Source organism: Onychostruthus taczanowskii, unplaced genomic scaffold (assembly GCF_017590055.1).
Source record: "Onychostruthus taczanowskii isolate IOZ18803 unplaced genomic scaffold, ASM1759005v1 scaffold13, whole genome shotgun sequence".
Lineage (NCBI taxonomy): Eukaryota > Metazoa > Chordata > Aves > Passeriformes > Passeridae > Onychostruthus > Onychostruthus taczanowskii.
Genome location: NW_024498462.1, coordinates 3,480,089 through 3,506,895, shown reverse-complemented (window position 1 = coordinate 3,506,895; position 26,807 = coordinate 3,480,089). Strand labels below are relative to the sequence as shown.

The 26,807-nt window shown below is 38.0% G+C and overlaps 1 protein-coding gene across 4 annotated transcripts in view; it reads right to left on the bottom strand.

The window, feature by feature from the left end:
• Window positions 1–26,807, bottom strand: part of MTMR1 (myotubularin related protein 1) — a 44,259-nt gene that overhangs the window by 7,797 nt on the left and 9,655 nt on the right. For 2 of the 4 annotated variants that reach the window (XM_041396792.1, XM_041396795.1), the window contains exons 8-14: window positions 26,066–26,254; window positions 25,406–25,591; window positions 22,633–22,839; window positions 21,772–21,864; window positions 16,221–16,334; window positions 14,549–14,725; window positions 448–2,411 (exon numbers count right to left, since the gene is read on the bottom strand). In XM_041396792.1, the coding sequence (XP_041252726.1) occupies window positions 2,247–2,411; window positions 14,549–14,725; window positions 16,221–16,334; window positions 21,772–21,864; window positions 22,633–22,839; window positions 25,406–25,591; window positions 26,066–26,254 (1,131 nt within the window). In that variant the 3' untranslated portion in view covers window positions 448–2,246. Of the gene's footprint in view, window positions 1–447; window positions 2,412–14,548; window positions 14,726–16,220; window positions 16,335–21,771; window positions 21,865–22,632; window positions 22,840–25,405; window positions 25,592–26,065; window positions 26,255–26,807 lie in introns of those variants that run through there. The other 2 variants (XM_041396793.1, XM_041396791.1) reach the window with 2 other exon arrangements.

The window sequence follows — 26,807 nt, the reverse complement described above, 5'->3', positions numbered from 1 at the left end:
TTGTGCTGGCACACGGGACAGCAGGACCCTCCCCCAGAGCTCTGCCTGCACATCAGGGACTCACTGAGCTGTGCTGAAACTGGTGGATATGCAGCCAGTCAGCTGAAATGACTGATATTCTTCTATGCAAAACCAAATTCTCAGAGTTTAGCTTTAGAAATCCAAGCTTTAAAAATCTCAGAATGCCCAAGCTAATCCAGTCATCGCTTTTGCAATAATTATATAGAAAATGTTGTGATTATTAGCACAAATATAGAGAAAAACTTCAAAAGATTTTCTTTAGCACTGCATTTTGGAGATAATATGCTTTACTTTAATATACAGTTGAAATGTCAAGGAAATCTGAAGTACCGAAGAGTTTAATTCAACACCAGCTCAACATATTTTGGCAATGTAAAATTCACCGCTGGCACACTGTTCAGCAGAACCATTTTTACAGGAAAACATCTTTCATCTATTTAGAAAAAGTCTTAAGTCGATTAAGAGATGCACCACTGCAAGCCTTCCCAAACTGTGTTTGTGTAGGTGAATATTTATTATAAAAAGCATTCGCTACAGTAAAAAGGCCATGTTGAAGTACCCTGCACTGCACAGTAAACGTGCAAGAGTGGATACAGCACTTCAGCCTCTCCAGCTGAAGGTGGGAAGGTGCTCAGCAGCTCACCTGGCTCATTAGCTGTGTGCTGGGTAGAGTTAATGCAGAGAAGGAGACACAGAAAAGCCGTCGTGTATTGGGAACAAAAGTGCAGCAACAAATGAATACTCACAGTCAGTAAAACCCACAAGCACCATAAAGAATCAACTGGCTCTTAAAAATGGGGCTTAATTCCCACCAGCAGAACCTGGAGCAATACAAGCACGAGTCAAAAAGCAGAGCTGCAATATTTAAGTTTCCTAAGGAGAAGAACCAGATTTTCATGAAACACAGCAGGAAAACGATCCAGGGAAAATTTGCAGCATGCACCATTTCTAGGCCTTCCAAGAATGCCAGTGAGTAATTTTCTAAAAGGAGGAATGTCACAGTAATCAAATCTCTCCAATATGAGTATTTCTGGGGGGAGATGCAAGAAAGTTGGGAATGTATATTTAACATGACAACACAGTTAAATTATTACAGAAAAAATGCTAGTAGGAATTTAAAAAACAAAAAGCCAAGAGGCTTTATTTCAAGAAAAACAATTAATATCATATTATTCAAAAAACTTTGTCAAACAAAGTCATTGCAAGTTAAGGTCCTCAGAAGGGTTTGGACAGGCAGGATCCATTTTCTGAAGGTACAGCTTAAACCCACGGGAGGATGCATATGTTTAACATCACATACACATGGGTATAAACGCACACAGCTTTGCATTTTGTGTGTACACCAGAAACAAAACGCACTTCACAATGTGGAGCTATACAGACTATACAATTTACACAGCTGGGTGTCATTCCAACCCCAAATATTACCATTTGCTAGAAAACAAACTTTTACTTTGTACAAGACCTTGACATGAGCAAGTTTACCCCTCGCTCGGGAGGCTGAAACTGAACAATAAGCTAAACAGTCAAAAGACTTTATTTCAACTTGTACAAAAGGCATTAAAAAACCTAAAATACATGCTTTACCAAATATATTACATCATACAAGTCAGTGTGGTGTACTTGATAAACCCAGCTCAACTTCATCCACTTTTAATGGCATATTTAGTTCAAAATGTAAAACTGACTACACTGGAAAACATTTACTTTAAAATCAATTTCCAAGTGCATTGCCTAAAAAAAATAAATTGTTCTAGCAAAAAAAAAAAAAAAAAAAAATATATATATATATATATATTACTGAGTGAAATAAGGAGCTCCCATTCAGAAAAACATTTTGTGTTCTGTGTAAGCATCATGTGGCATTTCATCTGATTCTCTCAACCAGGCATAGTACTCTAGACAATGTGTGAGGCATTTTTCTGTCTGCTTGGCAGATGGATTCCTTTTTAGAATGGTTAAATTGTTAGTTGCTCAAAACAAAGTTTAATTTCACGATTGGTGACTTAACTAGAGTGTCAAAACACATGTGGGAACTGCCAACAAGAAAATACATCACATCTACTGAAGCTCTTTTTGGCCTCATGGTGATAATATCAGCCACAGAGTAAGGCATGTAGATCATAGCAATCACGAGTCACTCACAATCCTTTAGTGATGGAAAAGCATTTCACCCTCCTCTGTGTTACCTGACACTGTTTTTTTCACATGGCTTTCGTTCCACATCACACAGAGGTGTGCACTGGTGTGGCAGAATGGGAAGGAGATGAGCCTCTGTCAGAGGAGGAGGAAATGGAACGTGTGGCAGCTTCCCGCTGCAAATCCTCAACCTTCTTCTGAAGCTCTGTCCTGATGGCCAGCAGTTCTTTAAGATTTTGGTGGATTGGAACCTGCCAGGTAAAGAAAGAAAAGGCTTACTGTGACTCTCATAGTGAGTTATCTTTTCCAGCAATGTGTCTGCTGTTGCTTTCAATAACAAGGAATTCAACACTTGTGAATTTCAGTATGTCAATATTTAGGGAAAGTTTCTTTAGTCATTTGAAATGAAACTTTGCAGGAAACTGTCCCTTTCTAAAAACACAATTGGCAGGGAACCTATTAAAAAGTGTTTGTAAATGGTTTTGGTGAGATACCAAATATACTTCAATAAATGTGCCTGTATTCCTTACCAATACCACTGTCAGCTGAACTTAGAATGCCTTTCCTGGGAATGGTTTCTCTGGCCCGTTGGGACAGGACTTTATACACAGAGTTAAAAAAGCTGGTTCCATATGGAGCATCTTGTTACTCTTCTAACCAGGCCTCCTTCCAGTGATCTGAAAAGCGCAGCAGCCAAGTGAACGGTGCCTGGACCTCCCAGAGTCTTACTCCAATAAATCCCTCACACAAGTGCATTGCACAGGTTTGTGCTCCTGACATTACCCAGCAAACATCAGAGATGCACCACTCTGCACCAGAGCCCTTTCGTATTCATCTGAAACATTCAACTGTACTGTGGCCAAAGGAAGACTCAAGCCATACTGGATTTTGCAGCTGGTTTTGTTATTTCAGACAAGCAGAGAGAATCCTCCCCCTCTTCCAAATTCCACAACAAGGCCAAAAAAACTTTACTGTAAGTTGCTTTTAATTTATTTTATCCTGTACAAACTCTAATTGTTTATAGCTTTTGGAAAGAGCAAGAGGGGAAAAGAATTTAATTTTAACTGATGCAACCATCATGGGGAAATGCAGCACTGGGAGACCTATGGATTGCTGGATGAGTAATTTATACCCTGGGCTCCTGGAATGCCAGGCTCCAGGGAACTGCATTCAGCACCGTCAGTTCCTGCTGCTCAGCAGTGATTGTTAGGCTGGGATGCACAGCTGAGCCTGCCACCTGCACATGTGAAGGAAAGGAAACAGCAACAACCAGAAAGGGTTTTACTTGCTACCAATACATCCAAAATCCATGCATTTGATATTGATATTTTCAAAACCTAACACAGAAAAATACCATTTAATTTTTAACTCTTGTTCTATCTTAAAACAATGAAATAGTACCAAAGGTCTTTTTAGGTCTACAGTTTTTTTTGGCCATATAGTTGTTTCTTGTTTGTGGCTTAGCCCATAAACAGAACTTCAGTGCATTGAGAAAGTGCTGCTCCCAGTACCCTGGGAGTCATCAATTCATCCAGCAAGTCATCTGCAGTAATTTTAAAAGCATAACTTCTTGAGTCTTCAGCAGAACAATTGCTGCACACCACCAGCTCCCAATGACCCTGGAGCCCTGCCCTGACTGTGCAATGAATTCCCTCTTGCAGTTTTACCCTCCATCCTCTGTACAAACTCTTCAGCAAGTGAAGCCACAAATCCACAGCTCTCCTTTGCTAATCAAACACAAAGCACACCCTCCAGAAAGCCTGTCTCATTTTTCTGAGGTAGACTACAGAAAGCAGAACACCTACAAACATGGCAAAACTGAGCCTGCTGATGAAGATTCTCTAAGATGCTGTAATACACACTGTGGAAACTTCAAATTTTAGTAAAGATTTACATTTCTGGAATTGGCACTCCCTGTATTTATTTTTCCCCCTCAATAAAAGATCACTTTCTCACAGAAAGATTTCTTTAGGAATACATTTTCCTGAAACACGTAGGTCCCTAACAAATGATTTACCATTGGAATCATCAGTCACACAGTGGCTCCCTGGTCATGGGAGATCTGTACACCTCATTTCTGCACAGCTTAGCCATGACTCAGTACCAGGCCAGATTTCACACGGGCACCAGCTGCTGGGTTCACTGCAGAGCTCAAACACTCTCAAAAAGCAGCTCCACAAAACTGGCTTTCGGGGAACCTACTACAAATCTTTCCAGGATACACCACACAAAAGCTGCTGCAGGACTTGGCATGCTCTGTAAAGTGCTTTGAGGAAGAAAAGTGTGGCTGCACCTCTCAGTCCCTCTGCATGCCCAGAGCCTAATTCAACAGGCTCATGCTCCAACTTTGACGCAAGTGCTGTTCTCCCCACAGGTCCATCCTGAAGAGCAGAGCTGCCTTTCAATAAATTAGCTAAATAACAATAATGACGTTTAAAAAGCCTGTGTATATTCAAGTCACACACAAAACTCTTTAACATTAAGATTGCAAAATTACACTCAAAGAATTAGGAGGTGTCAGAATGAAGATTACTTCTCCAACCTCAATTCAGCCTTCCTGTACATCTGTATAAAATCATTGGTCAAATAAATATTAAAATACTAGCTTCCCCCTTGTATTCCTCATTTACTTGGTGCACAGGCTGATGCTACTTAATTAATGAGAAGTTATTCAATATTTAGTTTTCTTTGCAGTGTCTGACCTCATCTTTTATTTATTGTTCTGAATTTAAAATGCTAAAGTTTCCTTTTCTGTACTTTCATCTCATGTCAAGAAACAAATTTATTTCTACAGCACCCTAATGAGGTATGGGAGTATTAACACTCTACTTTTACAAACAAGGATCTGAAGCCAGCACCTCCTAATTTAACAGAGAACTTGGGAATTCTGCAGCTGGGGCATGTGGGTATCAAGCAGGACACCCAGTAAATAAGGACAAACAGAGGGACCATTCTGCTCCAGGTGAGCTCCCTTACAACAGAGGAATCCTGTGGCAAAGACAGGGAGAAACTTCATTTCTCTCAGGGCACAACTCTTCCTCTGCCTGCAGCCATGTCCCCTCCAGCCTTCCTTCCCAGACTCTGTTCCATGGGTTGAACAGAAAGCCAACACCTCCAGCACCCAGAGCATTATTCACTCCTAGCTCCTATTCCCAGCTAGACACAACTCTCTCACAGATTCTGTATAAAATCCATCTCTCAGTCCTTTGATTTATTCTCAACTCTTCAGAATTCATTGAGATTATTGCAGCCTCAGACCTCCAAACTGGAGGAATTTCTTCCAGGATATGAGTGGGACAGTTTCTGAAATATAATCTCACTAAAACCTCATGTTTTCCCTAGAGATGGAGCATTTAAAGAAAAACAGCCCCTTGCCCCAACAGAAGTCCTGTAAGTTTCCCAATACTTTCATATGGGAAAACATTTTTCTTAGTCACATTCTCATAAGCAGCTGAGCCTTCTTGGATTAAGTTTTACAAAACAATTCAGTCAGACACACAAACTTGGGGACTCAGTGCAAACCATCAGAGCCCAGCCAAGCTGTAAGCAAGGCAGAGTAGAGTCTTATAGTAGGGAAAACAAGGGGTCACCTTCAAAATACTGGCCATCTTTCAGCAAGGGCATGTTAGATTTAAACATTGCAAGACAGTTCCACATAAATGCCATCATGCCATTTCATGTGGTAGTGTAAACACAAAGGGTTTTCTGATACAATGCCTTTCCCAGATTGCTTTTGATTGCCATTAACATAGCATCATGTAGATGCACACAATAAACAATAAAATTCCAGAAATAGGTTTCACATATTAAACTTCCAATACACACTTCAATTTCATGAAATAACATCCAAATTCAGTCTAGAAAAATCTCAAGCAGCTCAATTTTCAAGCAGCTGACAATAGCTGATGTTTTAGTAATAACAGTTCATGTTCAAATTACATTACCATGGGGTAAGGAAAAGGTGGTAAAGGCAGCTGAAGTATCACTGGAGTTCCTACAAAAAGACCTGAAAAGCAGCCTGGCACGAAGATAGAGGAGGAAGAGTAAAAAGAGGAAACATCATGAATTAAATTGTGTCATGAAAAACATTAAAATTAAAAAGTCAGTTCATTTCCACACTTCCTAAAGACTTCTTCCCAGGGAGACCTGTTGCTGTCAGTGTATCCCCAAAGCATCCTGTACAAATTCTTACAGATAAGCATCTCCCATTTTTGTCACTTCACCCTGCTCTATTTCATCACGAGATTCCTCTCTCAAGTAAAACCTTCTTCAGAAGGAAATGGGTCCAACAACCCTCACAATAACACTGTAATGGCTTGCTGTGAACGAGGCTCTCCTTCACTCTGCCACTGCTTAGAATGAAAGGAAGTGGAAGAGTGACAGATTCTGCAAGGAACAAGAAGTTTGAAGAAGATTGTTTATTACAAGATCTTGTTACCACCTTAACCCTAGAACTGTGTACTTGCACAGCACAAGTACCATCTCCAAGGCAAGCTTTTATTACTGTCTTGTTAAGAAATCATGTAATTGGTTTGCCTGAGATGAATTTGTTGGGAAGGTGACAGCAGCTGTACTGTTTTCTGCTCTCTCATTCTGCCTCTCAATTAGGAGGGGAAGCTCAAAAGATGACTCTGGACCTATCACCCAGCTGCATTCGACTTACTTTTGCTGCTCTAGTCCACAGATTTTCAGCAGAGTATGCACCCTTTCCTTTGTCACACCAGTGTCCCCACAGCGATGCTGCCAGGCAACACTCAGCTTCCACAGCCATCATTTCTGTCCATAACCCAGCTAAAAGCACAGAACTATTTCTGCTGCATGACAGGAGCCTACACAGATGAAACTCTACCCAGCAGTGCATCTACAGCTTGGCTGGGCTGGCAAATTTCCTGGGCCGTTGCTCTTCAGGATGTTTTTCATGTGCTATTTAAACTATTATCTCAATGTGCTGAAAAACAGTACATTTCATTGCTGTGATTTAATATAATAGTCCAGTAAAAATGAAGCAGAAACATAAAGGTGAATGTACTACATACCTTTTAATGGTCTTTGGAGGGTGAACTTCATTTAAAAAATCTGCTAGGTACTATTTACAAGAAACAGAAATAGGTTTCTCTAGTCACATAAAATTTACTATGAACAGTTAGAAGCTGATCACCCCAAAACAAAATTGGAACTTGCCTCTAATATAGCTAGCAACAGAACCAAACAGGGACAAGAATATGGAGCTTGCCAGCAGCAGTAAGTAGTGGGGAAAAGGGCCTGGATCCTTGGGAAGTCTGACCTCACTGCAGGCACTAACCAAAAAGCTGGCCCAGTAAAAGCTGCAGATGAATCTATCCACAAAGCTTCAAAAAGACTTTTCAGTGTTGGGGCTTTTTTGTTTTGTTGTTCCCCTCCCCCCCTTTTTGTTTGTTTGTTTTGTTTTTGTTTTGTTTTGTGGGGGCTTTTTGTTGTTTTTTTCTTTTCAATTATTACTGTAATATTGACTCAGGAATTCAGACTACATGCTGCTCCCCTACCTCATAATTAATTTTTCCCACCACTTACCCAAACCTTGTGCTCCAAATCCTTTTACCTGTCCTGAGCAATACCCTCAGCATTAAATATAAGCCTTATAGACCTGGACTGTTGTCCACGATTCTGGCATCTTTCTGTTTGGCTTTAAGCTCTAACCAAATTTTGTACCATCACATTCAAATCCCTACTTTTATTCCATTACCTCTCTTTCACTGAGTTATCTTAAGGGACTAACTGTTTTTTTGTAAAAATAATATTCGACTCACCAGGAAGATTTTATTTAGGGAAGCTCACATTTTTTTCCTGGTTCTTCCAACTTCTCTAAGTTTTTAGTTCAACTTCTCTCCACCAAGCCACAATTCAACATAGGACCTGATTCCCTCCTCATACAACCTATTCATTCACCTGTAGCTACCTTCAACTTCTGCAATTCTTCCATGTTACTTGCTTCTTCTCCCTTCCCTTCCCTTCCCTTCCCTTCCCTTCCCTTCCCTTCCCTTCCCATTCCCATTCCCATTCCCATTCCCAGCTGTCCCATCACCCCAGAGAGTTTCTCCTGCCTGGTACATGCAGTCTCTTTGCCCTGTGAGCCATGACATGATTCTCACACTGCTAATGATACCTGCAGTACCTGAAACCTCATTCCCACCAGTAAAAAGCAGTAAAATGCTGCCAAAATGGAGTGAGCCAAGTAACATTCTTCATAAAGAAGAACTGATTGTAGGTTTCTGCACAGTAACCAGTTAAAATGAGTGGTGGTTGTTTTCCTCCTTTAGCTTCCTTTGCTGCCTATTTCATTCAGAAGCAGGTACTTTTCCTCCACCTTAACCACAGGGTACCTACTGCCTACACTGAGCAGAAAAATATTTACAACACTGCTAAAAACATTCTTTATCACTAAAAATACCATTGATATGAAACCATGTTTTAAACTGAATTATTCACATATATCAAAAGCAGTGTAATGCTGAGCACATGCCACTCCACAGTTATGATGAATTATTCCTTCTGGGGGAAGGATTTGAGGAAAAATAAAGTGGTTTTTTTAAACTATGCCCACTAGGGAAACTATAGTTATGCTATACCATATACATACTACATCCCACATAAAAACCATCTACACACAAGACAGCTTCATTTCCTCAGAAATTCAAGCCTTCCTCTTCACAGAATCACTACAGTTCACTTTCAGTATTGATTTTCAGGTTTTCATTCCCAAGGAATCCTTCAGGATCCTGAAGTGCTTTTGAATAGCAAAATTTGTCAACACAAGAATGGATAAAAGAGAAATTATAATGGTTACTCACTTATAGTACCACCAAGTCTTAATTGGATGGATATCTACCGTGTGTTACTCTGCTAGCTCAAGGACAGCCATTCACATGAAAATTGCTCAACAGTGAATGCATTTTGCCTTGTTCAGTGAGCACACTTTATCTATTCTAGCAACAGGGAAGAAAAGCTGCAGAAGAAAATGGTTATTTTAAATTCATTGCTCAGCTTAAGACTGTCAGTTTTCCAAAAACCTACTCTGTGCTTTGGAAAGACAACAATATCTTTCACTTGAGCTTTTTGTTCCTCTCTGTGAAGAACTGGAACTCTGACAGCCTAGTTATCAGGACACTCATAGCAAAAGGCAATCTCAAATGATGAAGACAGCAATTTTCAATAATTGCAAATTTTCAATAAACAGTAAATTTCAACACTTCCACACTTCTTCTAGAGGTGTGCTCCTGAGAGATCAAGCAAAAAGCCCTGGCCTTCTGGGAAATCAAGGACCAAAATGATGAATTTTGGATAGCAAAATTCCTAATTTCCCCACAGCTACCAGGTGGGAACTGGAACAACTGGCAGATTTCCAGACTCAGGAAACTGTACAAGCTACAAGTTGATGCCACTGCTTGTTAAAACCTACAACCCACTTAGATTTAGACATCTGAGACATGAGAGAAATGGAGTGCTTGCCCTTCAAAATGTGTTAGAAACTCCCAAAAAATGAAGATACACTACTAGTTCTCCCATTCTGTGTACATTCTGATGCTCACTATAGGATACCAATTTCTTTTTCTTAGGTAAGTACAGTTTCTTTCAGCATCCAGGATAAGCAGTTAGTCTTTATTTTATTCTATACTGATTGAATACTGACACTTTCATCTACACATAAAAATTATCTTCAGTAAACTAGACTCTGGAAATCTTTATTTGACACTCAACTAGACAGAAACTACCAAGTACTGTCCAAAACCTGCCTCATTTCACAAGAAACTTTGTTAATTGCAGGGATGAAATCTGCTTTGCTAAGGTAACACCCAGCTGTCTAACCCACAAGGCAATTCCTTCTCCTGACATCTCCTGCCTCACTCTTTCATTCAAAAAGAGGGACTCAGGACCAGCAATGCCAAGCAGTTCCAGAGCTGTGTCATAGCTCTGTCCTGCCACAAAAAGGTGGCAAATCAAATGTGTGGACTTTCAAAAATATCCCAATGTTCCCTGGAGGGGAACATACCAGGCAATGTGACTGCAGGCAGGGATAAGTGCATGAACACTCCATGTGCCAGGCAGTAAGTTATAAGCAGTAAGTTACACATTATCCTGTTACATGCAGGATAAAGCATTTCAGTAATTATGTTTTCCAGTTTATTGTCAGCAATTTTCCCAGTCACACTCAGGATGTTAGTTGTTGTTTTCACTATACAATATTCTGTGTTTATTGACACTGAAGCACAGCTAACATCTGATTGCTCAACTGTTCAACACATCAAATCCTTTGGCAATAGCATCAAATAAAAGCAGCAATTGTAAGCTATTTATACACTTTACAGTCATTTCTGTATATACTGAACAAACAGCTTTACTTAATCCTACCTTTCCCTTTCATGTCTTCAAGTGAGCTGCTAACCAGCCAACAGAATTTCCCTGACTCCTCCACAGGAGTTTTGAGATTGCCTTTATCAGATGATCCCATCACAGTAGCTGAATTGAATTTCTAGGTGATAGATGGTGCTAGCCTTTTACTCTGGATGACAGTCCACACACATGAAGAAAATAAGGAATTTGAAAAATTACAGGGATTTCTATGGTTTCAGCATGAGCACTGTGGCCAAATTTACAAAACTGAGCTTGAAGAAAAATTACCAGGCATAGGAAAAAACCAAACAAAAACCCACATAAAACCAAAATTAAACTAAGCCCTGTCCTCCGAGGTTTAAAACATAATTTCCAAGAAAGCATAAAAAGAACTAAACATATTCTCATGGACTGTGCAAAGTTTGGTGACTAAAATGCATTATTTTCCTTGCCTCTCACAGCTTGACTTGAAAGGACTGGAACTTTCACTCATGCTCTCCATATATGAATGATGGGGTATGTTAGTTCAAAACTACTGGCCCTGCAGAGATCATATTCAAGAGCATCACTGTTGTGTCCTCCCCACCTTCCAGAGATGCCCAAGGAGATGCCTAATGACAGCAGGCAGCGAGAACTCCTCAAATCAGTGTCAAGAAGAGGATGAAGTGACCACATAGAATAGGCAAAAATATGTATTAACCAAAAAAATTCAAAACCATCATATTATCTAACGTATTCCAGACTAGCAGGGTCATCTGGAAGGCCATACCCACAGATCCCACACCTCCATATGTCAGAATGGAAGAGCTTCTCTTCCACATGTCACATGCAAATACACATTTCTCCAACTCAAAGGAAGAGCAAACCTGAAAAAGGTCTTCTCAGTCAATGAACTCAAATAAGACAGAACTTAGATCTATCTAATTTTCTTGGGACAAGAAGCCAATAATGATGTAACACCTCCAAACTCAAACCAAGGAACTTTTTATTTCACTTCAGAATTAGAATGACCTTGTTGAAGCACAATTTAGCAACAAGAGATGTCCACATTTAACCTAGAATTTTCCCCAATGTTCACTTCTCAGACTCCTGAGCTTTGAACCCTATGGAAAGAGGCTGTGTGTCCTTACATGCACAAGATATATATTGCAATACAAAATAAACAGGGCTCTTGATGCAAAGAAATATGGTCAAAACCACCATCTCAGGCTTCCACAAAGCTCAGACAGAACTGAAGTTATATCATTCTAAGCAACCTTTATAGATCATAAGAATAATGCTAAACTCTGTTATGTCCTAGCAATGAAGGATATGCTCAGACTGTACCACACTGGTAAAGGTTGAGACACAGATATTTGAAGACAGAGTACAACAATACAAAAACAAATAAATGGTTATATCAAGCTAGCGTTCAGAAATTTTCAAATTAAAACAAATTACAGGTCATATATGCTCATTTCCGATAGAAAAGGCAATGAAGTGCAATGAAACTTCTCTCAGTCCACTGAAAATCAAGCTCACTATCAAGTGGAAATGAGGAAACTTAAAACTCCAAACAAAACCTGCCCTTCCACTCCTGTGAGATTTCTCTCCCATAACACCAAGTTGGTTGAAAACAGATATCAAAGATCCATTCTGATTATATTCAAAGTACTATTATTCCCTTAAATTCACCTGTTGGGCTTTTTCTCTTTTTGGTGAGCTCCTCAAAAACAATAAACACGGTTTAGTTTTCTAAAGATGTTTTAGCTGATAAAACAGCACAAGGTTGCCTTGAACTAATCATCAGAGAACTTATTTATTAAATATTTAATTTTTTCTTATATTTACTTGAAAATCAAGATAACACATTAAAAGGTATTCAACAAAATCACCTTTTCTCAGTAGGCAGGGATGCCCATTATTTTAGTAAATCCACTGATTAAGAATTTTTTTCACTGAAGATAAGTGAAGACCTGCTGGGTGTCACAAGGGTCACTGCCTTTTTTTCTGTCACTGAATGCATCTGAATGTTACTGAATTGGTTAACAGGTTGTGACACCAGACAATGCAAACACAGAGGAATGCAAACTTAGTATATTGTGATTGCAGAAAGTGTTAATTTACTTGCTTGTATGAGTTTGTGCTTTCATAATCAGACTGGCAAGTGCAATTCTGAAAAAAAAAAAAACAACCTGGAATTTCTACTGCTAATTTATCCAAGCTCACAAGGGTCACTGCCTTTTTTTCTGTCACTGAATGCATCTGAATGTTACTGAATTGGTTAACAGGTTGTGACACCAGACAATGCAAACACAGAGGAATGCAAACTTAGTATATTGTGATTGCAGAAAGTGTTAATTTACTTGCTTGTATGAGTTTGTGCTTTCATAATTAGACTGGCAAGTGCAACTCTGAAAAAAAAAATTTACTTTCTGCTGCTAATTTATCCAAGTAGATGTGAAACACTCTCAAATGTTGGTCATAAACATAAATTCAGGCTAGAGACGAGGAAAGGGATGACGTATCAAGACAAAACTTAAGTGGTAGAATTAAAAAGTTGAAAGAAGAAAAAGTTTTCTTGAAGTACTTTCTTAAGTACTTCAAGAAAAGCAGGTGGCAGGAAAGTTAAGGCAGTTTCCAGGACCACCACATTTTGTTCCCTTCAGCTGCTGAAGCAGGGACCTGCTCTCACACAGTGAACAGAGTGACTGAGGAGCATCTCCCAGAGAAGCAGGCAGAGCACTCAGCAGTGAGCAGAGCTCTCAGTAAGAGATGACAGCTCTGGTATTTCCTCATTATGTCATCTCTTTCCCACCCTCCCTCTTTTGGACCAGGACTGGCTTTCATGTGGTTCACAAAGCCTGCTTGCTCTCAGGGCCTGGAGATCTTAATCAAATACAAGTCATAAACCAACACTACTGCAGCTAGTGCAACCACCCAAATGGTACTCAGCAAACAGGCTGAAGGAAAGATGGTGTTTTGCTAAAAAGCAGCTGAAAATTTCACTTGAAAATAATATAGCCTAAAATACAACGTCTTTCAAAGTTTTAACAAGTAAGAGAAACAAAGCAGCTCAGAGGAAACATCTCAGTGAGAAAAGCAAACAATCCAGATTTTTCCAGGACATTAAAAGGTATTTCTCAGAAACCTGGACTTCCACCAGTGTAGTGGCCTTGAAACTTACCTTGGAAAACCATCTTTTACAACAGCCTCTGGCTTGCGGATGTCTAATAAATCTGAAACTCACATCTCATTCTAACTGCCAGAAGATGAAAGCACCTTTTGAGCAATCACTTAATACAGGTAATTTATCACAATATGCTTGGAGGTACCTTGGAATGTTACCTTAATAAAGAGATGGTGTAGCACACTCAGATATATTATGGTTGTGACACAATCTGAATGTTCTTTCTTCAGACTTCTAAGCAAGAGAACATATGGAGCATTTGTCTGATGAGATTTAGAGATTTATCTGAATAGCAGACATTACTTATAAGAACAAATACTGGATGAATCAAGGAGCATGTATATGGAGTATATATTTAATCTTTAGTATGCCAGATTAAAACTATAAAAGTCAATTGGAAACAAGCATCCATGGGATGCTTAGTTAGAGAGCCTGCAAAATGAGTTGGTTAGTCCAGTTCTTTCAGAAACTGCTGCTGTAATTTATGTCAGTGCTGGGGAAAGGGCAAAACATGATTAAAAACAAAGGTACACAAAAACTAGAAGGTTAAGGCAAAAAAAGTATTAAAAAGTGTTAAAAAGTATTATAAAAGTAATCTTCTGACAAAAACAGACTGTTAATCTTTACAAGCTAATACAGTGATACTGTAACTCCCTAGTTTGTGAGTGACTGTAGAAAAAGGAAAACATCCTTTTTCCAAGTTTGACCACATCCTGCTTTCCCTATCAGCTGAAATACCTGCAACAGATAAGCACTTTCTTATTAAATGCTGCATTTGACACTAGGAAAGATACTAATTTCTCTTAATCTCTGTGACCTTCAGTAAAAATGAAGACCTGTGAGAGCTCCTACCTGAGGCCGCATCCTGGGGTTCCACCTGATGTAGTAGTTCACCCACAGCTCCAAATGGTTCAGACTGGCAACAGGATACAGGACATGGTTTTCATAGTTTACATAGAAGGGATTTGTGAATTCCTCTAACTGGCTGTTTATATAGGACCACAGAGATACAGTCTTTGTGCTCACCTCCTGATTGAAAAAAGTTAAAATAAAGAATTAATGACATGGATTGCACAATTTTAAAATATGATGTTAATATCTACATATCAGTAATTCTGTCAGAATTTTACCTTATCTACTAGAAAATTACAGGCAGTCTGAGAACACTTCCAGTTGCTGATCATTGAACAGCCTTAAAACTTTAACAAAACATCTGAACACTTATTTTGGTTGAAGACTAATAGAGAAAGATTTAGACATATCTTCAGAGACACTAAAGGCTAGCTGCTCATAATTTACAGCAATATATACAGCTACTTAAATACATGCTTACACACTGACCAACTAAACTAAAAAGATTAGCTTTAACAAGAATATCAGTGAAGAGACAGGATATTTGGAAGATCCAAAACAGTGTCTGTGAAAAATAATTTTTCAATCTTCCCACTCATACTATTTCCTACTAACAAATAATTGATATTATGCTTTAAATTGACTACTTGTACCTTCTGAAAGCTGTATTATTCTAAATTTAATCAGCATAATAATGGTTAGATCAAAGATTGGAAATCTGAACTTACATCAGATTCATCTTGCAAATTTAAACTCCTTCAGTGTTGTAAGGCATGTGTTTCTACTACCGCTGTGCCTGAAATTGCATTTCTCTATTGACAATTGCATCTGACTATTTATTTATGAAAGAAAGCTGTCTGGAAACCCTGCCTTTGCTGAGAACATGTTATTCAGCTCCATCTTGTGGTATTGACATGCAACTTTTCCCCTACAGAAGCAGTAGAGACAAATTAAAAAAAAAAAAAAAAAAGCAGAACTAAATATAACAAGGAATTGTAACTTGCTCAAAAAAAAAGAGACAGTAAAAAAAACAAAGTTTTCCCCTACAGAAGCAGTAGAGACAAATTTAAAAAAAAAAAAAGAAACAAACAAACAAAAAAAAAAAAGCAGAACTAAATATAACAAGGAATTGTAACTTGCTCAAAAAAAAGAGACAGTAAAAACAACAAAGCCACAAGTAAGCAAAAGTGCACTTGGAATAGCAACAAACTTCTATTTTTTCTTCACAAGCACATAATATTTTATTGAATCCCAACTGCATTCATTTAGATAATTTTAATTTCTGCAGTCCTCAACCACGAGTTCTATCCAGTTATGTCCTATAGTAACCTGCCATGTCATCCACAGGAGATCCTTCTGAAACAGTGAAAGAAATGCTAATATAATTTGATAATTACTATTTTTTAAAATTTTGTGTTTTGGCTAAAAGTACCTGCAAGAGGACTTACTAAACTCTCAACCCCACAGACAGATGATAACTAAAGAAACCTAAGTGCCTAGCAGGGCATTAGTATATATTTCTCATACTATGAAATTTAGTATCTGCATTGTTTTTTAAGACTATGTGACAAATGTATACAAAAACTCAGCTCAGACATTCTTAGGTCATTTTCTAAGCATTTTTAATATAAAAATCAGAAAAACAAAAATGTGCATTATACTAATCATTTACCTCTTTTAATCTCTCTTTTTCACAGTTGCATAAGAAAGTCCCAAAGAGACAACTATAAAGGTGATCCAGAATGGTGATCAAAAATAACTCATTGAATTCAAAGGCTGCAGGAAACTGATATTAAAGAAAAAGGGTAAAATTACTTTCAGCGTTATTTTAAGCAGTGTAGAAGGGAAGAAAATCAGACATAAGAAGTAACAAAATAATCCACGTAAGATTTTTGTCCTATTTAGGGATTATTTGCAGGAAAACTCAGCAATTTCAGTGACTCCCACTTCAATAATTCACTTCACCTATGTACTTCTCTACAAATACTTCTCAGAGCTATACTTTACATTCATTATCCAAGTACACCAGAATACAAACATTAGCTGATATGAAACTGCTCATATAAAGCAATCCATTTTAAGAAGCTCTAACAGTGTTCTGTTCTACCCCAAGCCCTCTTAAACATATGCTTTACATCTCTTATTACAGAACAAGAAAACATTTTGGGGGAAAATAAGAAAGAAAAAATAAGATAATGGCATTTAACAGTTTTATTGCCTATTTCAACATGCAACAAATTGAATAATAAAGACTACTACACATACATTGTGCTTAACATTTAATTAAAACTTCTTTCACTTTCTACTCAAGTAAGTTACTTTTCTCCATTTCACCCTGAGTTTACCATCAGCTATATACAATAAGCCTTTAATCCCTCTTCTTCAGTATGGGAAAGTAAGTCCTGTACATCTGAAATGAAAGAATTCTTATTCCCCTGAGCACTATTAGGTATTTTATTCACAAGCAGAGATTACCTGATATATTCTAAGACAAACAGTCAGAAATCTGAAAATGTTTCTCCTAATCTGTAGAGCTGTAAAAATTCATAAAGGAAGAAATTACTGCAAAATGCATGGGGCTGCTGCCCATTCAGATGGAAAAAGTCCTTCTTCAATCAAATTTTATGGTAAGACTAAAAGTGGCAACTGCTTGATGTGACAAAATAACTTTGTGTCCATTATGACAAGGGCAGCAAATACAGACATGGAATGATAGACATTTAGAAGAATAACAAATTGAGAAGACTTAGGGAAAACTTAAGAGGTAGCATTTCTCTCATTAACAATAAAGAGCATGTAATAAAAGAATAATTTTCAGAACAAATGAAACAAACTTTGTGCATTCCTTCTAGAGAGTACATCTTCACAGAAGTCTAAAAGGCAAAGTTTCAGATTCATAAGGCAGAATTTCCTGCTATGTGGAGAAATCTGAAGTCAATATTTCAGATGTGCAGAAAGCAGAGGACTGTTTTCTGTTTTGTGCCACTGAAGAACACTGAATACCTTGGTGAGTGACTCAAGAGCTACTTAAAATAAAGATGACTCCTATAGTTAGGAGGAATAACAGCAATTGGGACTGCAGGTGAACTAGCTGATCCAGAAATTCCTCTCCAGTGTCAGCTGTGATTTATGAAGGGCAAATGTTTATTCATGTTGAAAGTAAAGAGTTGAATAACGCACAATGGGTGTGCTTGAATTAAACCCAGAAAGTGATAAGTTTTAAACAATGTTTTATAAAAAAGAACACTGATCTAAGACAAACATTGTAAACACATTCTTTTTCCAGGACTTCTCAAGCTAATACATACCACCTTTTCACTGAAAATTTTGAGTAAGGAGATTATCAGCAACATGACACAGAAAATGAATGGGAGCCTTCTTATGACTCTGCTATAGATTGTGCACTGTTCAGCAGCACAGTGTGCTCACACTGGGGCTTCTCTTGCAAATCATGGGTTGTTTTCAACCTCCTCACCATTTGTTTTCATAAGGCATAGAGGAAACCAGGATTATCAAAATCTCTTTTTCAGTCATGTTCATAAGTTAACTACTTTTGAACTTCCTTCTCTCTAGGAAATCATGCCAAAACTTAATTACAAGACAATGATGTTAAAAACACAGCTATTACTTTACGGAAGTATGAACAGAACTTGACAAGCAGGTGTGCTGAACCAAGTCAGGAGAAAATTCACTGGGTCCCAGATCTCAGCTTGCTGTGTCCAACTCAAAGCAGCAATCAGATACAGAGAGCAAAAATAATTTGCAAAGCATCAAAATGATATTTGGAAAAAACTTTGAAGACAAAGTGTCTCCTAAAGGGACTCTCTTTAACTGAAAGCATTTAATGAGCCTTGTCACATCAGGGTTCTGTGTTGTGACAGGTCCATACTAATCAGAAGGAGGCCAACACAGCCACTATTCCAATCCAGTGAAGCATGTTCAAAATTCCATACATCAGTGGTTGCTCTCCAACTAGTTTATTAATAAATGATAGCACTTTAATGAAACCCTATCTTTGGATACAAGAGTTGTACTGTTGGAGCTGATGTATCAAGACTGTAGAGCTTCTATTACTGCTGCTGAAAAATCACTGACCTAAAAATGCCTTTCTCTGTAGTTCCAAGTCTATTAGCGTCTGCTTGAAGATTCAGGTGGAAAAATTCCCTAAATGGAAATTTACTTCTTCTCAAATCCACTAATTATGAGAAAACACATGGGTCATTAAAATCTCCCACTTGTTGCTGTGGGAGTTCTTGGGGGTTTTTGTAAAGTGGCATTTAAAAAAAGAAATGATCTTGTTTAAGTCTGATGATGACAAGTGGCATTTGATTCAGAGACATGCAAAATACACTTGCTTTTTAATCCATGAACTTGTTCTGTACTACAGTAACATTGAAACACTTGGCAGAACAACTGTGCAATGGACAATAATGGTTAACTGAACACTAGACAGAGGAACAGTGCACTGCTGAATCCAGTGAAAAACGCATCTACAGCAACAGCTGACACCCAGTAACAAACAGGATGAAACTTTCTGCTGACTTTCTGCAGACCTTCCTCCTGTGAGAGTTCTGTGCATGAAAGGTCGGAAGTTAAACTGCAGTGCTACATGCAAATTGTACAGTTCTGTTTCATTTTTAACCAGGCATTAGTATTTCATCAGCTCACATGTGGCCTTTCCAGTTTGACATCTGCTACTCAGTATCACTAGAATTTACTAACAGAGGAGGGAAATCACTTCACCATGAGGTTTTTTATTAAAATCTGATGTCAATGTACTTCTCTCAAGTTCTCCGTTATTTTACTTGTGTGTCATGAAGACCATAAACCCAAGGGAAAATATAAGGCTGTCAAGGCCTAAATTTCATGTCTGAAGCTGTCTGGAAATTTGTATCTTAGTGGGAAGTCAGAGATTTTCTCACTGTTTTAAGGTAACTGTTTTAAGAATGTAACTCTTAGACCCCAAAGAGCCTATTTGTTTGCTTTTAGCCCATGCCCAAACCAGAGCCCTCACACCCGGCAGTCATTAACACTCACTTAAGCTTTGGAACATTTCACATACGTTTACCATGAATTCTAAAGCACAAAACGATCACTGTTTCATGAGCAAATTATCTACACAATGATAAAATAGAATCCTGATTTTCAAAACTCTGTATCATGGTAATAACAATCTTCACATCTATTCTCTAAGTGTTCAAGTCAACTGAAAAATTAAAATAAGTGGGCAAGAACTGTTCAAGAATAACTTTTTCTGTTGTTTTTTTTCCTGTGCAACATTAACAATTTTTCAACATCACTGCTGTTTATGAATTTCAGAACAATTTCTGGATCCAGGTTTTGAACAGATGTGGTATTGGAAAATGTTTCATAGATTCCCCCTCTGCCCCCATCCCTTTCTCTTTTTTAAACTAGAGGCAAGTAAACTGTTTATAGCAAGAAATAGGAGGCAGCAAGGGAGATCACAAAAACAGAAGAGGCTGCTCTCAATTAAGGATCTCCCCAGAGGACTTTTGTTCCTACCAGGTGTTTAGAACTGCTCCTCTTTGCTATTGTTATTAGCTTTCCTCTGAAAGAGGGACAGAATTTTTCATTTATTTTCTCCAGCCATACTAAACAGCACATTAATGCTGAAATACAGATACACAGAAAGCCTACAAGACCCTCTGGACAAAGGCCAGTAAAACAGCAGGGAACTTTCATAAAGCACCAAAGATGACTGTTTTGAATACAAGTTTTGGAAGTTATGATGTAAGTTTTAACAACCATGCTTAGAACAAGTAGACTAAGGTAAGAGATCTGGGAATGCCAGGATCATATGGAACTAGACTGTTACCCTCCTCCCTTCAAAACAAATCACATACCATAGAGACTTCAGTATAACAGTTTTACCACAAGAGCATAGACCCATGTTAGGCTTCAAGGAGGTAAAAAAAAGGGAAAGAAGAAAAAAGAAAAGACAGAGGGGAAGGTAAAAAACAGGGGAAGTCAAGCACCAAGAACCTCTAAATCACTTGGACATAAAGCATTCATGTGGACAACCTATTCCAATAACCCCATTAAAGAATGACAATATAAAAGCACAAAAAAAGCTTAGGTTTTTGCTCATGAAGGCACAAATACAGAAAACTAAGAAAAAATTAATTTGATAATTTAACATTTCAGAACAATTGGACATAAAGCATTCATGTGGACAACCTATTCCAATAACCCCATTAAAGAATGACAATATAAAAGCACAAAAAAAAAGCTTAGGTTTTTGTTCATGGAGACACAAACACGGAAAACTAAGACTAAATTAATCTGGTAACATTTGAGAACAGAAACGAGAATCTGAATATTTTGGTATCTTAAGAATCACTAATTTCAGAGATCTCCCCTCATCTAGAGGTAAGAACAGTGATGGAAGTAAGGAAACTTATCAGAAAATAGGCTTGTGTAGTACAAGTGCTGTCCTGTATACATAAGGCTGAAAATGTTCACATTTCAGATCTATATAAAAGAACTCTCTACTACCCTCAGCTCACAATCAGCCCAGATTTTTGCTGTTTCTTAAGGACAATCTAAATCCATACAAACATTTACTCCACCAGTGAACATGCAACACACATAATTTATTTCATCAACAACTTATTTATATAAAAGAACAAAAACGAGAATCTGAATATTTTGGTATCTTAAGAATCACTAATTTCAGAGATCTCCCCTCATCTAGAGGTAAGAACAGTGATGGAAGTAAGGAAACTTATCAGAAAATAGGCTTGTGTAGTACAAGTGCTGTCCTGTATACATAAGGCTGAAAATGTTCACATTTCAGATCTATATAAAAGAACTCTCTACTACCCTCAGCTCACAATCAGCCCAGATTTTTGCTGTTTCTTAAGGACAATCTAAATCCATACAAACATTTACTCCACCAGTGAACATGCAACACACATAATTTATTTCATCAACAACTTATTTATATAAACAGCAAACCATTTGTAAGCCTATTTTAAACAGAAAAAAAATGCTGGTATTTTGGTTTCAAGACAAAAATCTCTACTCTAGCTCCTTGTACCTCATTTTCAACAGAAATTTCCCTCTGTGTACATAGTGCAGCCACAGAGCAACCAAATTTAGGTAAACATACTACTACTCTGTAAAGGAATGTGTTCTACACAAATTATGTTTCCAAGATAAAGACTGATACCTCACAGAAATAACACTCTTCAGCATCTTACCTGCCTTGTCATTTGCCAAACACAGTCAATGAACTGCAGGAAGATGGGAGATCTGTCGGCATCCGCGTGATCATCATCTCCATGTCCCACTCGCTGGAAGTCAGAGCACACTGATTTCAGCCTGGTGTGTCTGCAGTGCCATCCCAACACTGCAAAGCTCAGGAACTCTTAAATATGTTCCAGGAGTGAACGAGACAAGCAAGTCTTCCATAACGTTAACCTGCATTTTTCAACTACTAAAAATGCATCCCAGTACTAACTTACGGACATGCCTTCAGCACTGAGCAGAGCTGGAAAGCTCTACCAGTTGCTTCCCCATCTTCTACTGCACAGCCACTGATTTCTACCAGTGGGTGAAACTGGTAGGAATTTATTAAGACTGAACTGAAAAAATGGTTATTCCATATCCACCTGTCATAACTACATGCCATTTCTACTAAATAATCGTAAGAGTCAGAGCCCACAGAATGTCATAACAATTTATTCTAATTCCCCACTAGCCCATGTGTTAAATAAACACTTCAACCTTAAATCAGAGTAATAACTCCAGCCATTTTACACTTTAGAAACCTTAATTGTTTTCCTTGGTTCTCCATAACATAAGTTACAATCCCTCATTCTCATAAAAAAGCCACATGACTTTTCCTCACCATTGCATTCAAACCACTTCATTTTTATTTACTTTATATTATACACATAGAGGTTTCTTGTTAAAAATGAACAGGTCACAGTTCTCTGACACAGACCATTAAAAAGGCACCAGAGACAATAACTAAAATGAAGCAGAGTACTCTGACAAAACTGCTAGTCAAAGTAAAAGCCCTGAAGGTGACAAACTGTATGTTAAATTTTCCAGCTTACCATCGCAAATCGATGTCCAAAACTTATCCATTCTTTCTCTACAAGAACTTCAAAGCCCTTGATGGTTCTGTAATAGCTGTCCAGCATGAGCATGGCCAGTGCAGTGAGCTGTGCAGTTCGGTCCCAGCCATCGCTGCAGTGCACCACTACAGAGGTTTTACCAGATTCAATTTTATCCGCAATTCTTACTGCTCCAGCAAGAAGCATCTTAAACAAAAATGAACAAACAAGCATATTAAATACTACAAAACTCTACCCAAAAAAAATTTTACTCTTTTAAGTACTTATGTTTTAAAATTTCAGATTAATTACATAATCATCCTGATGACAATGCTTTAAATCAGAGATTTCCAAACAGTGGTGTGCATGTTCTAGAGGTACAAAGACTCTGGGCACTCTCTTGTCCAGACAGAGATCTTACCAGCTCTCCATTACTAGCAGCACATAACAAATGAACCTGGGAATCCCTTCTCTAAATTAATTGATATTCTGTGTTAGGATGAAAAGACACAAATACTGTTATCTATTCCAAAGGCTGAAGTTTCGAGGTTTTCAAAAGTTCATTTCACATTAATCAATCACTCCTTCTTGCTCCATTTTCAAGTTCAACTGAAACTGAGTTTAGAGAAAAGGACAAAGCATCCAGCTAGTCTGTACCAAAACACAACCCAAACAAACCCAGAAACCCCTGGCTGAGAGCCAGTTCTGATTTGTTGCTGCATGAAGAATACATGACATTCAGCTTCTGAGCTGACCATCACCAGCCTGGATTCAGTATTATGTAGAACTGAAGGATGCCAGAGGAGAAATATCAAGCAACAATACAGAAGTGTCTATGAGAGAACAGAAGTTGTGGTATGAACTAGTTAACTGCCAATTATTTCAGTTAGAAAGCTCTATTGCATTAACACAGTTTGGTCTTCAATAAAAGCAGAAAGCAAATCTATTTAACATACAGGTATGCAATAGCTTGCTTTAAAGAGAACACAGATGCTTCTGAAGGAAAACAGCTGGAAATAAACAGCAGAACAGGTACAGGAAATGAGCAGGGAATGGGAGACAGAAAACACATTTACTATTAATTCTGCAGATATCTGTGGAGTATATGAAGCACTTTATTCCACTTCAGACAACAGCCTTTAGAAAACAGCTTCCTCTACAAATTTATTATTCTTTACAGATTTTTCAAAACTTGGTAACCATCACAGTATTTCAGTTAGGGTTCCTAACGAATAACTGGCTTTGGACTGGTTTACAAAATGAGAATTGAAAACTAGTTAATAACACAAGTTCTACCCTCAGACAGAAAATACTCCAGGTATGCAAGAAGCACCAAGTGCCTCTACTCATGTTGTTATTACTGTCTGCACACACTGAGAGTTACTGGTGCCTTCACTCCTACACCATCTCTGGAGCATGGTGGGTGCCAGGGGTTGGAAGGTGAGTTTCCAGTAATGCACTGCACTCACCTGGGACACATCCACACTGGTTTGAGCCCAGAAAACAGCAGATGTGTTTAGAGTAAAGCTGTGGATTATTAGTGCTATTGCAAGCCAAATCAAAAGGCAAAGAACTCTTGGAAGAAATCTCAGAGAGATACTGTCAACACTGTTAACACAATAATGGCAGCCTTTAAGAAATCAGCCTGCAGTTTCTGCTGTCAGTACCCTTAAAGTGAAGTAGCATGTAAGGGACAGATCCATGAAGAATGTCACACATGCATCAACTCTTCAAAATAATTTAAATGACATTTCCAATTGCTATGCTATTGTCACCTGTCTGACAGAGGCATCAAAGTTCACTCCTGACACTGCCTGATCCAAGAACCCCACCAGAGTCAGTGCAATGAAAGGTGACCACAAACACAAAACAGATGACTGTAAAAGGCCAGGCTGATAACAAAAGCTTTCCAGATGCTTAGATTCTCAAAACTGTTTCAAATAGTTAAAATTCAAGCAAACAAGAAAATTAAACTTCACAAAATATCATTAAATCTGGCTCTTAACTTCGTGTTTGCTCCCTCTACTGGCTCTGCTGCGGTTGTCAGCAAGCACTGCTTAACAGAGTCAAACTAATGAATGATCCCAAACATGTTTTGCATGAGTGACATTTGAGCCAGCTTCTAATCCAACAAATTACACTCCATCTATATTACTCATAAACTGAGGACTGAATGTGGTAATGAAATAATCTACTCTACAGTAATTTCAAAGGTTAGTGAAACTGACTGTAAAACTGACAGTGGTAGTGATTTATTTTAATATTATGTTAAATAATAGGGCAGATGATAACCTGATAGATCACTGGTTACAAACAGCTCATGAAAATGTAGTGCCCATCACAAGAACTGTAACATTGCACTGAAGGAGGGAAGGATGAGAAAGACTGTGGAATTCACAGTCAAGTTCTTTTGGCAGTGGCTCAAATATACTCTGAAGTTCCCAGTGCATTCTTCCAAACAAGAGGGATAACCCTGGACTGCCCACAAACATTCCTTCTCAAGAAAATAAAACACAGCAGTAAACGTGATACTGTATTACTGGGAATTAACTCACTATCTCCCAGTACATAAAACTAGAAATACTACGTTATTATGGAATGCTTAAAATGCTGCGTTCTAAGAGATTATTTAAAAATTACACTTTTTCACAAGAGTATTCTGATTAAAGCAACATGCTTGAGTTCCAGCATTATTTTAGCAATATTTTCAGAAGTGCACGTTAAAAACATGATTTAAAAAAGCAATTGATTTTCCACATCAGAAGCATTTTACCCTTATGTATTCCAGCCAGTGTGTGGAGTCCACGTTTGACAGCCACCGAGTCTCATCAATCGTAGGATAAACAATTTCTTTAAGTTTCCGCAGGGATTCTCTCATGACATGTATATTATGAATCTCCAGAAAGACCAGCTCTGCATTTGGGTAGGCACTTTCACTTTCATATCCTCCACCTTTAGCCTGTCATTCAAATGGTAAAAACAGACAATGAGAAGAACAAGTAAAGGACTTCAGTATAGGGTGGAGAGTTATTTTACTCAAGTTTCAGCATCTTCTGAGAGAAGGCATTATTTTAGTGATGATAAAAACATATGCTTCTGTTTTTCTAAAAAAAAAAGTGGAGGTTTTTTTAGGTGAAAGAAATTCTAAAATTGTAACAGGCTACATTTGATAACACAGCCATATACTTTCACCATTTTATTAATGAAAGCTTTGGTCTTCTGTGAGATTTACTGCATAATTTCTCAGCTATATCTTCATGCTGCCTTTGATTCCTGTCAGCCTTTCTAAAATGGTACAAGCAACTTACCTTCCTTCCCCTGCCCCCTTTAGGCACCCTTTCTTATCTTTTTTCAACATTCTGATATCTGGCTCTGATATCTTCAGCCTTGTAATAAGGCTGATGAACAAATGCCAGTTGTGATACAAACCTACCTTGTTTGTATCTGCAACACTATTCTGCCTGGCATCAAAGATGATAAGTTTATGTGACTGAGCATTGGCATCCATAATTGTCTGCAAATATTTCTCATCTTCCTTGCAACGTTTATCATTTGGCCCAACTGATGGCTGGCTGCATCGTGTTATCGTCGCTTGACTCTCAGGATGAATCCAGGATAACACCTGGAACAAGAGAAAACTATTTCATTTACTACACTCCTATAAAAGCAGGCCAGAGAACAACCAGACAATCACATTGCCTATCTGGCATTATTTCCTGGCAAATCAACAAATGCAAGTTTAAGGACAGGCTGATGCAAAAACATATTGACAGCACACTAGCACTGACTGCTCATCCCAAATGTGAGCCTGAAATACAGAGTGATTGTAAACATCTTAGCTTTTATTTCTAAAAGCAACTAAACCTGTATTACTCTAATTGGAAAAAAAAACCCCATAAATGGGCAATGAAGGAATAAAAACTGCTTCCATGTGGAAGACTATGGACCTATACACTACCTTTGCTAAGCATGAAAACCAACACAATCTAACATATTTAAAGGGGTTCTAATGCTACCTTGTCTATTCTCAAGCAAAGCACTATGGCTATGACACATTCTACTCCAAATCAGAACACAAGCTAATACATGCCAGAGCATCAGATACTATTGTGGCCTAGAAATGCTAATCCAAACAAAAAACTCACTACATAGCACAATAATTGTACAATTAAACT